Genomic DNA, 16,719 nt, shown 5'->3' with positions numbered 1-16,719 from the left:
AGCGATTCGCAAAGCGCTCGCGCGCGCGGCGTCTCGTTTGGCCCACTGACTGCTTCATTGCGACGGTCTCTTTAAGCCGAAATATGTATACGCGCTCTCTCAGGCTAGTTGCGTGCAGCACGTCCCAGAGGAAGTTGAGCGGTACAGATCGACGAACGGACGTACGCAGGTGCGTCCGAGAGCGGCGAACCGAGCGCGCCGTTGCAGTACTGCGGCCAGGTAAGTTGCCGTGCAGCAGAGCTCGAGGACGCGAGTTCGACTGCCGGCTGCGTTGCGATGGAAGCAAAACGCAAGGACACCTGCTGACTTAGGTTCAGCTGCACGTTAAGGATCCCCAGGTATTCAAAATTAATTCGGAATATCCTACTAAGTCATAACCAGGCGTTCATTTTGGCACGCAAAACTGTTATGGCCCCGACCCGTACCTTGCACTTGTGCTGTATATGAGAACGAGAAAGTCACAGAATGCTTATTACTTTTTTATTTGCAAGACGAAAGCCTTAAGTGCCTCATGAGACGCTGGCTTTGAAAAACGTACGCAGCGCGGGGTGTCAGAACCCACGTGACCCTAATAAAAATCATGGTTCTAGCCGAAATCCAACTCAGGTATTCTGCGCGGCAGTCAAGTATTCTACCACAGAGTCATGCCAGTGCTTGAGACCTTTATGGAAAAAGACCCCATACAATCGATCGATAGCGAGGAGACACGGACAGCGCCTGTCCGTGTCCCCCCGCTGCGTCCCTTGTTTATTTTTCGTTATGTCAATATTTTCTTTGTTAGCCCCGCCAACAAGGCCAAAACCTTCACGTCTACACAATCGCCATGTTGGGCAAGGAGCCATTTTAACAGGTGCAATATTGCGTGACATATGCGTAGAACCGCCACAGGCATCACCATTTGAACTGCGTACCCGAGCGGGTGGTTCAAAAGTGCCAACCCGTTACAAAGGGCTGAGTTACAATTGATGATCATAATCAGCCACATCATCAACAAAGTGCGCAGTTATTCGCGTGAGCTGTCAAGCTCCGATGATGATGAAATCGCCACACCGTATGGCTTCCGCTTTCGAGCCGCCCGCGTAAGGGATCCTGAGTATTCACTCATCGGTGATCTCTGGTTGCCAGAGATGCAGCAGATACGGCACTCCTAGGAATGCAAGGAAACATTGCCAGGTCCATAGTGTTAAAATTTTTTGTTTCCGCACTCAGTTTCTCGCCAAGTTTTGCCCTCGCGCCCACATGCTTCAGTATCACGACACGCATTTTTCTTTTTTTTTTTGCGCTTGAGTGCCTCGTGTGGGGTTGGAGGAGGTAGGGGAAGAATGTCGCCCAACTGTATTTTTCAAAAAGAAAGATGAAAAAATGAAGAAAAGATAGATAGATAGATAGATAGATAGATAGATAGATAGATAGATAGATAGATAGATAGATAGATAGATAGATAGATAGATAGATAGATAGATAGATAGATAGATAGATAGATAGATAGATAGATAGATAGATAGGCGCTACTGTCTAGGCGACGCATATACGCGCTACTGTCTTGGACATTTCGACAGTGCTTGGCTTCGAGTGGCTTCGACAAACTGCACGGAATTCGCGAGACGCGCGTGCGGCGCCGCCGAGACAAAAGGGAGCCACGCGCCCTCTTTGTTCACGCGCGGTTGCGGCCGCGTTCCGCGACCGACAAACCGTTAGAGCACTTACCGAACGCGGCGGTCGTCCTCGTAATCGACGGCGTGCTCGTATACGCGAGATGACCCGGATGCGGCCTCCGAAGACCCTTGTGCACGCGTCGGACGCTGCGTTAGGCGCGCTCGAGTTGAGGCACTCCCGAAGACCCCGCGATCTCTTTAACAATCCTTGAAGACAATAATAGCATTTGTATTTCGCATCACGGCTCGAGCAGGGTCGTGTGCGCGAGCCGCTGTCCTACTTTGCCTACTGTGCGGGGCGCCGGTCACCGTCGCGTGATTATAAAAGTCCAGGCGACCTCGAACGCTTCGGCGAGTCAATATATGTGACCCACCTGTTTGCGTGTTTGTGTCACGTATATTATAGGCACGGCCACTGAGGTGACCCTATCTCTCTGGCATTGCAACCAAAAGGGGCTCCGCAAACATCACTGCAGTCAACAAGTATAAACATCGTGACCAATGCACAAATAGCCTATACATTGGCCGTAACAGGCCGAACAAACGGTCGATGGAAATGAACGGTGTGCGCTGTAAAAAAAAAAAAGCAAGGAAACTGGAGTGGGACGGGGTTGCTGTTTCGTAAAATTAATTTTGATATGCACTGAAATCAGAATAACCTGAGTTAAATTCACTAAAGTATAACGCCGAAATCGGCCTGCAGTTTTCTATTTAACCGTCTAGTAACACTCATGAAAAAAAAAAAATGTAGGAAATAAGGCCGCGATTGCTTATAGCTGGCTCTTCTGGCGAGATCTCGAAAAACAGAACTTGGGCAAGGATTAAGTCGACAAAATTCGAAGCAGAAATTCTTTATTGTGAAATGGACAGATTTATTTGTTTTATTGAGGCCCGAGGGCATTATAGAGGGGAGTGGTTAAAAAAAAAACCACAATTGAAGCTCCTGGTTGCGTGAAGTAGCCAAAACAACTGATATGTTGATGTTTTACGTGAGTTAGCGCGTATGGCGGCTAAGCTGTCAATTCCACCTTTTAACGTGTGAGGCAGCACAAGGCAACACAAGGCGAGATTAGCCATCGTTTAGCGAATACTAGCCGACATTAGATGTAATTTAGAAAATACAAGCCTATACTAATCGATATAGCGTTGACGGCAACGTACCAGTATGTGTTGATGTGGTGTTGCACCAGTGTTGATAGCACGACAGTAAATCCGGTAGCCTTGGTGCTATGCTAGTACGTGCGAGCAAACAAGAACGCGCAGCAGTCACAGCGTAAGCTGGAGAGGCGACCTCCTAAGAGCCAGCGGAGAACAGTTTGAATACACTTGCTGCAAGTAAGTACTGAGCTGAGAAAGTAGTGCTTTAAGAATGCGCAGACAATTATCTAAATGCATTCGCCTGTGCTTTATGATCCAAAAGGTACTCAACACGCTGGGTGACAATACGGGCACCTTGCTGTCAACAAAAAATAAATTTCAGTCCATGCTGTGAAGGTGGCCGGCCTTCGAAGCTGTGGTATCGCCTGATCCGACAGACCAGGGGTCTCAAACACGCGGCCCGCGGGCCGCATGCGGCTTGCCGACCCTTCGCTAGCGGCCCGCGGCCCGCGCTTTACCGTCATCGTCCCACATTTGTTAGGACGTTGCGACTCTTTGCGACAGGTCCGTAGCCAGGGGGGGCTAAGGCCCCCCCCCCCCCGAAATTTTGGTGAAGTAGGTGTTTTTACCAATAATAAATAATAAAAATAGGTGTTCTCTCAAATAGTCAAGGTTTTGAGCAAGTGGGCTCCCCCCGAAAAAATTCCTGGCTACGGGCCTGCTTTGCGACATTGCTAAATGGTGCTCGCGTCATTTTCTCTCTTGTTGTCATAAATAGCGCTTTTTTTTCAGGTAAGCTGCACAGACGTGACTGGTCTTAAAGGGCCCCTGACAGCCGATTTTTTCTTTGTGACATTTACGTTGTAATAAGTAGGTCTATGTCTTGTAATCACGGAATGACACCGTAAATCCTCCAACGTGATGTCTAATTAATCCTAGCAGCGTTAATTATGGTCATTTTTCGTGTAGGTTCAAAACGCGCGCCGAAAGAGGATAAGAAACTAGCGCCGCGCCGCGGCGGTCGCGCCTCGGGGCACGCGTGATGACGTGCGCTCAGTATTGGGTGACGTCAGCCACGCGCTTGTCGAACTGCCAGTTGGAGAACACACACACGGAGAGCTCACGCTGCCTGCCGACACGTATCGAAGAAGGAGAAGGGGGGAGGAGCAAAGAGCAAACATGTTTCGCAATATACCGTGCACCACGCATATTTCTGTCTGTGACGTCGACAACACTTGCTTTACCTCTGCAACGTCACAAGGGGCCTACGTCTACGTCATACTAGTGGTTATGTTGATAGGAGTTCAAAATTCAGATGAGCACTCAGGCTTACTTTAAAACCAAATTAAAATATCTTAAAGGCAACGCTCGTCACTCATAATCGGTCAGAAGTGCCCCCGCATGCAGGACTATCAAACAACACAAGCATCTCGAGTTTCCAAATTCGGTGTCAGGGGTCCTTTAAGCATTTTTCACCTTCTGCTCAAGCATTACCGCGCAACAAAAGCTCTGTACTTCAAGATCGGCGACCAGATTTCAGCCATTGTGAAGATCGGTATCGATGTGTTTTTGAAATCCTTACGCCAAATCTCCTTCAGAAATCACCCATTCATTAGATACTGCAAAGGCCTTCCTTAAAATGGCAACTTTAGCAGACAGGGAAATAACTTTATTAAGAGCCTGAAGAAATGGATAATGGTTGCCTTATGGGCTTCCTTGGCAACCAATAGAAGTGCACTTGCGAGGAACCCACTACGCTATAAATCATATTACGGGCGAAGCTCCTCAGGGTGTGGGCCTGTCCCTCCTTCGTAGTATGTTTAAAGATGACGATGATGACTGATGACCATGAAGAGTAAGTGCGTTCCAGTATAGTGGAATGTACCCACTACACGTGATAACGATGACGATGACGCTGATGACCACGAAGTATAAGCGCGTTCCATGACGATGACGACTGATGACCATGAAGAATAAAGGCCCGAACACACGTACGCGTTGCAGCGCGTCAACGCGTGACTCTTTGACGCGGCGCCGCGCCCTCTCCCTATGGAGAGGGAGGGCGCGCAACTTCGCGTAGCCACGCGCCCTCTCTTCCATAGGGAGAGGGCGCGGCGCCGCGTCAGAAAGTCACGCGTTGACGCGCTGCAACGCGTACGTGTGTTCGGGCCATCCTTGGTTCGGGCCTTAAGCGCGTTCCAGTATAGTGGAATGTGCCCACTACACGTGATAACGATAACGATGACGCTGATGACCATGAAATATAAGCGCGTTCCAGACCACACATTCTCTATCTGCCATGGATGAAAACGATCGTGAACGCGCTCTCGCCCTCGAAAGGCAAAACGGCAACGCCGACAACAAACGTTCCCCTGAGCTTAACGTCATATATGAGGACCCCCGCGTTTGTGTGTCAGGTCTTTGTATGATGATCGAGTGGGCAAAATTTACGGGGATTGACGGTTTACCAGATTACCTCCGGAGCTTCGCCCACTCATCATCATTCACTTCGTGGATATGGCGTAATATTTTTTTTTTTGAAGTAGGGAAGCGTCCACTATGAAATTTTTCGTCATTCTGTGGAGAACCGTGGTAACCACTAAACACCTGTAAGGCATTATGTGCACTTTGTTGATGCTGTGCCTGATGACGATGAAGAATTAAGGCAGATCACTTCGTAATAGGCTGGAAGCATTCAACAACCCACTCGTTGTGCATTTCGCATTGTGTGACGCCTGGCTACAGAATTCGCGTTGTGTGACGCCTGGTTGTTATTTCACTCTTCTACCACGTTAAATTACATATGTTAATGTGGTTCCTTCCCGGCACGAAGCCTGTATAGGGTCTTTTTGCAAAGCAGTTTCATGCACCGGCATGGCTCTGAGGTAGAATACTGGGCACCCACGCAGAGGGTCCAGGTTCAAACTTCGTTTCGAGTTCTGTGACGTCACGATGACGCGATATGGTGACGTCATCACGTGATGATTTTTTTGCATCCCTCCTGTTGACGCCGAAACCGCGGGACGCCGGTCACATCTAAGGGTTTTCCTTTTAAATGCACTTCTGCACGGTGCCCTCAAAATCCTACGGGTAGTAACTCGCCGGCGCGCTGTCGCACCAAACTGCGCCACCAGGGGAAAGCGCAGCGCTGCATGCATGTTTCTGAAGATGTTCATTGTCTTGCTTTTATTCAGGGTTTGTCCAGGAGACGCGAGTCGCGTAAGCCAACAACTCTGTTTTGCACTACAGTCGCGGACAACTTTTTTTGGCAATGAAGGGAAAGCTGCGGGGGCGGAGCTTCTGCACATGTACTCCTACTCGAAGTAGTTCGGTATGGCCAAGTGGGTATGGCGCGCGTTTCACACCGCCGTTCAAAGTGATGGCTGCTCGCCATCAGCGTTTCATGCCGACGCAAACGCCGCTTAGCATTCGAGGTGCACGTAAAAGGCGAGACTTTCTCAAGCGTGCAAAAACGCAAAGGTGACAACGTATAAAGTAAAACAAATACGAGTATCTCACTGGTGTGAGCTGCGGCCTCTCTCAAAGAGCTAGATGTAGAAAATAAAGGAGTAGTTTTTATATCTCACGTAGAAAATGCAGACGCAACTGTGGGACTACATGCATGAGCGGCAGGACACGCGCTATTTGGCTCTGTAGCCTTCGCTTGCCAACGAAATTTGTCCGCGAGTATAGCCGTTGCCGCAGTTGAGCGAACGCAGCGTTTTGCGTACCTGCCAAGTTCGGACCAACGCTCTCGTCTGCTTGCTGGACGCGTCTGTGGAAACGCGACGCCGTACGGAGCTCGTTACTCGGATGCCCGAAGTCCTGGGTGAAACGATCGACAGCGGTCTCGTGAGAGCTTATCGACACACTATCGAGCGAGAACGTGAAGCGCTTCGAGGCCTCTCCAGTACAGGAGCGAACGCACTTGTGTTTCTTCCGAAGCTTTCTTGGAAGCGGCTTCTCCACGTCGGCCGGCTCCCTGCATTTCCAAGCTCGAACCGTTCCGGCGTCTGCAGGCTGACGCGCCGTATCTTGACCGCTCAGTGGACGTGGTGACGACTTTGACTGAGCTTTACGGCGGCGTCGGAAGACTTCTGGCCCCGTAGGCCTTGGAGGGTCATATCCACGGCATAGACTGAGGAGACAGACTGCCGACAACCAGCCGACGCTGCGTAACGAAGTCAGTGCGTACCCGGTTGGAGCGTCTTTGACTATTGCGTTATTTAGTAACGATCGCTACACAAGCCATAATGACAGACATATGCGTGCCATGCTCGGGTGTGTGAACACCACCATCGAACAAGACTTCTAATCGTTGCTGAAGGGATGCATACGCTGTGATCATTGTCAGCCGATGGGACAACGTGTACCTCATTTGAAAGAGACGAAGACGACGACTACGCCGATTGTGTGCATTCGCAGTTGAACCCTGCGGGAGCTACGGTAGCTAAAGAAGAAGAAAAAGCACGTTCAAAGTGAGCGGCCATGTTGACTTTTGACGATCTACCAGTCGAGCTTGCCTTAAAGGTACTGTCTTACCTTCCTCAACGATGTCTGCAGGCGATAGCCAGAGTCTCAGAAAGGTGGAAGACGCTTGCGTTTGATCCCAGCCTCTGGACGGAAGTGTGCATCGATTCAATTTACGGACGAAGCTCGCAGCACGTGAGCGACATTCTGGACAGAGCTACGATGATCCGCAAGCTGGACATTTCGACCGGTCCTCTTTACCTCGAGATCATCGCGTTGGCCTCTGTCCGGTTCAAGATGATGAAGGAAATGGTGATCCCTGGCCGTGTGTTGTCTCACGCTAGCATGCCGGTCATCTTGCGGAACTGTGAATCGCTCAGCAAGGTCGTTCTGCGCGGCGAGGACGTACTACTGTCGGTCGACATGCGTACTCTCGAACACCTCAAGTGCCTCAAGGCTCTGGTAGCTTCCAGCGAAGTTAAGATCGACGACGACGTTCTTCGACAGCTGTGCATCAGTTGTCCCCGCATCGAGCGACTACAATTCAACTCGCTTCTGATATCCCGGAGAGAGAGTTGGGAGGACCTCAAGCGCCTGCGACATCTTACGAGCCTTTCGATAAGCCGGATTTCTACGGCTGCATTGCTGCGCGCCTCCAGGAGCTGTGGTAGTCTGGAATCGCTCCAGATATGCGAGATCTGGAACGAGAACGACGTGACCGTTGCCCAAGCTCTCGAGCAGTTTCGGAAGCTGAGAGTGATCACGGTGTACGGCAACTGCGCCATGGGCTGGCTCGACTGCCGCTTCCGCCTTCCACCAGATCTACAGAACTTTGATGTGCCGCGCCTCCACATGCAAGAGCGACAGTTGATGCTACTCGCCGAAAGCTGCCGCGGCAAGCTTCTAAGCATCGCCTTCAGCGCCCCGATGCTTACGCCTTCCGCCTTAAACACCCTGTCTAGCTGCAGAAACCTGCGAAGCATCTCTATTAGCGATCTCAGCGGCAAGAGGCTCTTGCTGACCGCGCTGCTGAAGTTCCCCAACCTGGTGAGAGCGCAGTTGCACGTCGCTCTGGATGCGACCGAAGCCGTTCGCAAGTTGGTATCCATCGTGGACATCCTCGACGTGTCAAGTAAGGGCGGCACACGACTCGAGCTTCGCATTCACAGCGCGACGCAGTCGACCCAGAACGACATGATTCGTGAAGTGTGGAACTTCAAGGATTTCCTCGCTTTGAACACGCGCGTTTCGGCGGACCACCTTCGCGATCTCGAGGATCAATGCCAGCGGATCAAGGACGCCAAGATTTACTGGCTACCCATCGGAAGCCAGGTGTCGCAGGTTATTGAGACCTCGTTCCCGGCTATAAAGAAAACGCTGAAGCATCTTATACTGGAGCTTTCAGAGTATTAAAGCGCCACCCGACGATCTAAATGATGGAAGAGTGAACGTTTGCGGGAATAAGTAATAAATTCTTTCACTTTATCAAGACAACACCGTGCGTTTGTTTCTTTATGCGCTGGTTGCACGCAGCCACTTAGCCACCCGATTTCACCATTTGTGTCGAAAATTAAATGTCGCCTAACATTGCCATTTGAAAGAACGCGTTTCCCATATCTCATGTATGGGCCATTTCTTAAGCGGACTTGGCGTCAGGATTCGAGAAAACGTATCAATACAAATCTTCAGAACGACAAAAATCCGGACGCCGATTCGGAAATATAGCGATTTTGTTCCGAGGTTATGTTTGAAAAGATGGTGACCGCGTGGGGTGCCTCACGAAAAAAAATTGCTTCAGAACAGTCTCGTCTCTGCAGCTTACCCGAAGAAAGCGCTATTAATCGCAATAGGTGAGAAAATAATGGGAGTGCCATTTAGCAAAGTGACAAAATTTTATTCCCTGCGAAGCCGGCCACGTGCCGCGTGTTTGAGAACCCTGCTGCAAAAGAAACTGCCGCCCTTGTATTCTCTGCTTTTGTTGAGATGCATCTACATCTATAGTACGCGAAAAAAAAAAAACTGTTTCCCGAGTTTTGGTTGCTTAAGCACCTGCATATGTATCAGACATGACTGAAATCTTCAGTACAGAGGTCATACACTGAAGACATTGACGCCAGCCTTAGGAATATTTCGCGTACATCCACTAACCGCGGCGACCTGGCATGTGAAGCAATTCATTCTTCATTTATCGTGCGTGTGTGTGTGTTTGTGTGTGTGTGTCGATATCCTTATATTTTAAGGTGTTTCCTTTTCCGGTAGTGTCAGAAATAACATAAAACTTCAACTTTTTCTTTTTTTTTATTTGATAGCTCATCGCCTGCGTTTAGGTCTCCGTAACAATGTTGTCTATGCTATTATGAAAGGAAGGGTGAGACTACCTCTTCTTTAAAGGATATTCCACTTTCTTACAGTATAAAGCAATCTGCTTGAGATTGACTGACTCATTGAAACAATTTTATTTGGTATCCAAATTTTACCCGTGGAATAGGAGGGTAGCGTGATCTCTCGGGTTACCTCCGGTGCTTGTGCCCAACCAACGAGCGATTGCAGTAGGTCGGATTTATCGCTGCGAACGAAAGCTCGAAAGTGGTTTGTAGATGGGGTTCAACACAGGGGTTAAAATGGCAAAAGCCACGCTTCGTGGTATCGATCTGAGGCCTCCGCAGTCAGGGCATTGAGCTTTGTTGGAACTGTTAGAGAGAAACAAGACTGACTTGCGGAGAATAGAAAGAGACGACGAAGAAGTCTTATCAGATAAAAACGCTTACGATAGCGAGTTAAAAAGGAACGTTACATTTGTAATCTGAGGGGTATCGTACATACAGTTTTGAGAAGCATGCGAAGGCGCTTGCTAGCAGTCTTCGTGGCGTATGCTCCTGTAGTTTCTAAGGTTGGCCTGCGTCGGCGGAAGGACTCCTCAAATCTCCAATGGCGTTGTGGATTAGTGTCTGTTCCCTAGGAAAGGAGCGTTAAAAGGTCAGAGGCCTTACATAAGAAATTCCACGCCTCTGGAGACGTGGCCTATGTCGACGCAGCAGAATACAACGAACGACACTGTATGTCCCTCGCAGTGGTAGACTTCTGAGGTCAAATGCTCGCTGGCAGTTCAATTCAAACCAGAAGCACTGAAACAGCGGAAGATGTAGTTATTGCTTTGGCAATAGCTTTCGCACATTGTCATTCCATTATTAGCGATTCCAAAAGAGCAGTGCGCAATTTTGTGAAAGATTGGGTCTCGGCTTCTGTGAGACACATACCAAACACTAATCGTTATTCAAAACCGATTCCATTTATTTGGGCACCAGGTGATTCCTCCCTACCCTGGAATGGTTCCGCCTACTCTGCAGCTCGAGGATTCGCCAACCGAGCACTCGGGCGTGTAACGCTAGGATCAAAAATTGCATAGTCAGTTATCAGCAAATAACTTAGCACTACAGGTTAGCAAGAGCAGTGTACTCGCCAGCGCACAAACCGCTTAAGAAGTCTCAAAACGTAGCATGGAGGTGACTCCAGACAAGTATCTACCCCAGCTCTGTAGCCTATCACTACTACTACCCGGACCATTACCCAAGTATACTTAAGCATTCAAAAAAAAAAAAACGGGTTTCTTTCACACTATATTGTGGTGCCCAGCACCAGACAACAGGAATCGGGAAGCAAATGATTTTGAGCAGTGGGAGGTGGTGCTCCTCTGCTCGGACCCTGACCTGCAGGCCAGGGTTATCAAGAGAGCAGAAGACGCCGCCCGGGTCAAGGGGCTCGTCGCCGCCTAACCACGAAGCCACCCGTTAAAGCCTTGGTTGTAAGCGAAGCTTTTAAAGCTCACAGGTTTTAACGTCGTACGCGAAAGACCTCACACCGGCAAGCGTGCAGCAATGTGGCCGAGTGCGTAGGTCATATGTGTATTTACATACGCCGTTTTTCAAACAGTTGATGCTCTCTCGATTGTGGGCTTGTCAGCAATTGTCCGTTTCTTTCATGGCAATGTGATCATTTATCGAAGTCCCTTGCTATTACACTTTGCCAAATTCCATTGTTGCCTGGATATGAACGCATGACTGTCGTCGTTGCCTGTAGAACATGAAGTGCTGCGATGCTAAACACGTGGATGAAGGTCCTATTGCGGACATGGAGGAAGGTAGCAGCTAGAAGGGACCACTGCGCAATGCGAAAGAAAGAAATGTAGTACGTCAGGCACGCACGCGTCAAGCTTAGCTTGACGCCAATTTCCCCATAAGGCAAGGGCACCTGGAATATTTAACAGCGAAGCTATTAAAGCTGGAGGTAAAACGTATGACCGGAGAAGACTATCATAATCATAAACGGGTATGTGGCACGGAAATTGGGTAAATCCCACTACTCAGTTGTGGTCCACTAAAAATGAAGAAGGCAACGGTTAGCCCAAGAAATGGCTGCGAAGCGACGGCGGCGAGCCGAAGACCCCGAGTACGTACAACGAGAGAATACTAGGGAACGGTAAAGGCAACGGCGGCTGCGAGAAGACCCCGAAGCCAGCGACGACGTGCCCGTAGATCTATGAGAGGTGCGAACGCTTGGTTTCAGCGCGAGTCTCTGTCTCTGGAGTTTGGACATCCGTGTCGTGCCTGTGACTATCTGTAGTTTAACTCCAACCTCTCTGCGCTGAGAATCAACCTAGAAATAACCTAGTAACACATAGAAGCAACCTAGAAACAACCTAGCATCGCCTAGCTAAAGCCTAGCAACAACCTACAAGCAACCATATCAGACTTCAGAATCGTCCAGTTTCGCTGTTTCAAGCCTTGCTCGACTTAATGCAAGCTTTGCCATTTTTTTAAAATATACTCTCACTTTTGCTCTACTGCTTACTGAGTCACTAGCGAGTGCGTCGAAAAACGCCTCGCGGGAAATACAGCGAGAAAGCCTGTGACGAGTTGATGTGTATCCTTATAAACGAACACGTTAAGCTTCGCCTACCGCCATTTTACCGATAGGGCAAGGGCACCTGAATTTGTTTAGTGTACTCTCACTTACCTTTACTCTCTTACTTACTGAGTCACAAGCGTGTGAGTCGGGAGAATCTTAGTGGGAAGTGTGGCGAGAAAGGCTGTGACGAGTTGATGTGCATCTTTCTAGACGGACACGCGATGCATTCATTTGTACTCCAATGTTATACCCGTAACCAAACATGCGTGGTCAAGAAGGTGCACTTGTGAAATCAGAAGTTACACGTTTAAATGTACGTACTCGCAGTACTCGCAACGTCACTCCACGTTTGTTGCTTGTTTGTCGTTATGCATATCAAGACTCATTACTTTTATTCCATGGTGAAATTCACCGAACAATTAGCTCATCGCTTCGAGAGTGGGGTTCAGCCTCGAGAAGACAGATGACTTCGAAAAGAGAGAAAAAGATCTCTGTATTTTTATCTTACATCTTCCAAATGCTGCTCTATGAGTTGATGAACTATCCCTACATTTTTTTAGCTAGAAAACTCTCTTTCTCTTTGTGTGATTATTTACTCGAGACGACAATACACGCACAGCGCAAGTATTAGTAAGGACAATATTGCCTCAGCTATCTCATCACTGCTTCGTTTTCTGAGCAAAACTGCAACTATTTTTTTCCTCTTGAAACATCTGGTTGCTCCGCTTCACGAATGTACTTGATCACACGAACGTATACACATTTTCAAGGAAGGCTTCCTAGGTGCCGCCACATTCCCTCTGGACTGTGGTAAGCATGCGTAACCTCCCCCAAAAATGCACTGCCGAGGCAGTGACGTCGGCGTGCGTCAGCCTTTGTGCTCCCGTGCCACAGTCCAGAAAGGAGGGGCTCCCCCTCTCCGTTGAAATGACGTATAGAAACACGAAAGTGTTCTAAAATTGGCATAGAAGAGTTGTTTATTTGGTATCCTGCATGCGTGAAATCGCTTCAGCGCGGATGTCCTTCCACAGGTCCATCAAGGAGGACTCCTTCTCCGCTTCCAGAATACGATTCTCCATCTTCCTCAGTAGATCGGGTGTGAAGTAATCCTTCCAGCTTCCGACTTTGCCAGCTCTCACGTACTCGTACGTTTTCGGCTGTACATCCTGATCTTCGCTGCTGGGGACTTTCCTCCGGGAGAGCACGTCCTTCCATTGTGGATTACTCTTGCCGGTCAAGTCGAGGACCATTACGCTGCGCATGCTATCAACGTGTGATCTTTCCAGGATTTTCTGGAGGAACGCTTCATCCTCCTCCAGAGCACGGCCGTACTTCTCTCCCAGGAAATAAGCCAGCCTCAGCGCCACCTCGCGGGTGTTTTTCTTGAGTTCCTCGTAAGTCACAAAGAACACGTTTGGTTCCTCCCTTAGAGCGTAGCCCGCTGCTACGTGTTCGAAGTAGTCGCCGTAGCCGAAGTTGCCTCCTACGAATGTGTCGACGTAATCATCGAACGTGCCGTCCCGGAATAGGAATATGGTCGTATTGATCGCCATGTTGTACAAGGAGACGCAGACATCCCATGGATTGCGGGCGAGGTAGACGTACTTGCCTCCTTCTGTCATCGTACGCTTGTCCAACGGCAAGTGCGTAATGAATGTTCTCAGAGGCAGAGACGCGCTGAAGTCCTCGATTTCCATGTACTCGAGGAAGCGCATATTTTTTGCGAACTCTTGGTACGTGCTGATTGGTTGTCCCTCTTTCAGAATCAAGTGCGCGATGTACATCAGCCAATTCGTTCCACTCTTCGGAAACGTTACCTGCACAAGGTCTCCTTTCTTCGCCCTGAAGTTAAGTCTTTCCCGTAGCCTGTCGGGTTTCAGGCCGACGCATCTGGGAATTCCGTCGATTATTTGGTAGGCTGGCTTCTTCCTCTGCATCATCGCCACGTGCTTCGGCAAGCTGCACAACAACGTTATGAACGTTTTCCAATGAGTTTTCCTCTCCACACAGGACTCTGTAATTTCTTTTTATTTACAGCGTTCTCGCTTTCCTAAAGGGACACTGAAGATAGTCATTAGGTAAATCTTACACATTAAGCTCTGTCTTTGATAGTCTCGTTGAAAGGAACTTGAAGATAGGCATTAAGTAAATCAAGACACATTAAGCTCTGCCTTTGATAGTCTTGTTGAAAGGGACCCTGAAGATAGTCATTAAGTAACTCTAGACACATTAAGCTCTGTCTTTGATAATCTCGTTGAAAGGGACCCTGAAGATAGTCATTAAGTAAATCTAGACACAATAAACTCTGTCTCTGATAGTCTTGTTGAAAGGGACCCTGAAGATAGTCACTAAGTAAACCAAGAGACATTAAGCTGTCCTTGATGGTCTCGTTGAAAAGGACACTGAAGATAGTCATTACGTAAATCAAGGCACATTAAGCTCTGTATTTCATGGTCTCGTTTAAACAGACACTGAAAGATGGTCATTAAGTAAATCTGGACACATTAAGCCCTGTCTTTTGATAGTCTTGTAGAAAGGAACCCTGAATATATTCATTAAGTAAATCTAGACACATTAAGCTGTCTTTGATAGTCTCGTTGAAAGGGACCCTGAAGAAAGTCACTAAGTAAATCAAGACACATTAAGCTCTGTCTTTGATAGTCTCGTTGAAAGGGACCCTGACGATAGTCATTTAGTAAATCTAGACACAATAAACTCTGCCTTTGATAGTCTCGTTGAAAGGGACCCTGAAGATAGTCATTAAGTAAATCAAGACACATTAAGCTCTGTCTTTGATAGTCTCGTTGAAAGGAACCCTGAAGATAGTCATTAAGTAAATCTAGACACATTAAGCTCTGTCTTTGATAGTCTCGTTGAAAGGGACTCTGAAGATAGTCATTAAGTAAATATAGACACAATAAACTCTGTCTCTGATAGTCTTGTTGAAAGGGACCCTGAAGATAGTCACTAAGTAAATCAAGAGACATTAAGCTGTCCTTGATGGTCTCGTTGAAAAGGACACTGAAGATAGTCATTAAGTAAATCAAGGCACATTAAGCTCTGTCTTTCATGGTCTCGTTTAAACAGACACTGAAAGATGGTCATTGAGTAAATCTGGACACATTAAGCCATGTCTTTTGATAGCCTTGTAGAAAGGAACCCTGAATATATTCATTAGGTAAATCTAGACACATTAAGCTGTCTTTGATAGTCTCGTTGAAAGGGACCCTGAAGATAGTCATTAAGTAAATCTAGACACATTAAGCTCTGTCTTTGATAGTCTCGTTGAAAGGGACACTGAAGATAGTCATTCAGTAAATCTAGACACATTAAGCTCTGTCTTTGATAGTCTCGTTGAAAGGGACCCTGAAGATAGTTATTAAGTAAATCTAGACACAATAAACTCTGTCTCTGATAGTCTTGTTGAAAGGGACCCTGAAGATAGTCACTAAGTAAATCGAGAGACATTAAGCTGTCCTTGATGGTCTCGTTGAAAAGGACACTGAAGATAGTCATTAAGTAAATCAAGGCACATTAAGCTCTGTATTTCATGGTCTCGTTTAAACAGACACTGAAAGATGGTCATTAAGTAAATCTGGACACATTAAGCCCTGTCTTTTGATAGTCTTGTAGAAAGGAACCCTGAATATATTCATTAAGTAAATCTAGACACATTAAGCTGTCTTTGATAGTCTCGTTGAAAGGGACCCTGAAGATAGTCATTAAGTAAATCAAGACACTATAAGCTCTGTTTTGTAGCGTTAGCTACACTTGCCCAGCCGGAGCCGATTTCGCGTGTAGCGTCATGAGCCGTGCTGCGCATGCGCGAGGATCAGTGATATCACACAGCTGGGTCACCGGAGCTAGCATCTCACGCGCTCTCCGACACCGCCGCGCGCGGCTCGCCACTGCTGGTCTGCGCCGCATTCGAGAGGAGTGACGTCGTAGACACCAGGGGCGTATCCAAGGGGGGGGGGGGGGGGGGGTTGGGGGGGGGTTCAACCCCCCCCCGAAATTTTTCAGTTTTGCTTGCGTATATAGGCACGCACACATACAAACGCACGCACGAACATACATAAAGTATGGTTGAACCCCCCCCCCCCCCCCCCCCCCGAAAAAAATTTCTGGCTACGCCCCTGGTAGACACAGTGGCGCCAGTACGCGCGCAGCTATTCGCCTTCGCTGTACAGTCGTAGCTGACACTGCGCCGGGGCCGCTTGATAGCGCCTCTGACTGGCGTTTGCAGGTGGGTAACGCCATGGGGAAGGAGAGCGCAAACGCTGCTCCACGGCGCAGAAGAGCCGAGAAGCTTATCTCATCGGATCCCGAAGTAGTTGCCTGGCAATTAGTGGTTACTGTGTTGGGGCCATAGAGACGGCAGCGTGTTACTTCACTGACATTTTGTGGAGGAAGGAGACGCGGCGGAATGAAAGAAGCAAGCGGTGAACTTTACTTGGCTCGTTCAAATTTAGCCGACGTTAATCAGAAAGATTTGCTAAAACAAGAATTCGAACGCCGATCTGTACAGCGGAAGGTTGCTAGCGTCACCTTGCGTAGTCCTGAAAGGCATTTTGCTCGTGTTCTACCAAAA

General features: G+C 48.3%; 1 protein-coding gene across 1 annotated transcript; it reads right to left on the bottom strand.

Moving 5' to 3' along the window:
- Positions 1–13,105: 13,105 nt before the first annotated feature.
- Positions 13,106–14,068, bottom strand: LOC119391468 (3-beta-hydroxysteroid sulfotransferase). Its single transcript, XM_037659147.1, has one exon. The coding sequence runs from the start codon at positions 14,066–14,068 to the stop codon at positions 13,106–13,108; it is 963 nt and encodes a 320-aa protein (XP_037515075.1).
- Between the last annotated feature and the right edge of the window lie 2,651 nt (positions 14,069–16,719).

Source organism: Rhipicephalus sanguineus, chromosome 4, assembly GCF_013339695.2.
Source record: "Rhipicephalus sanguineus isolate Rsan-2018 chromosome 4, BIME_Rsan_1.4, whole genome shotgun sequence".
Lineage (NCBI taxonomy): Eukaryota > Metazoa > Arthropoda > Arachnida > Ixodida > Ixodidae > Rhipicephalus > Rhipicephalus sanguineus.
Note: the sequence above shows the minus strand (reverse complement) of the source record. Positions and strands in the feature narration are given on the sequence as shown.

What these genes read in the sequence shown, in the direction of transcription:
- LOC119391468 (XM_037659147.1), bottom strand. Translation starts at nt 14,068, where the DNA reads ATGATGCAGAGGAAGAAGCCAGCCTACCAAATAATCGACGGAATTCCC.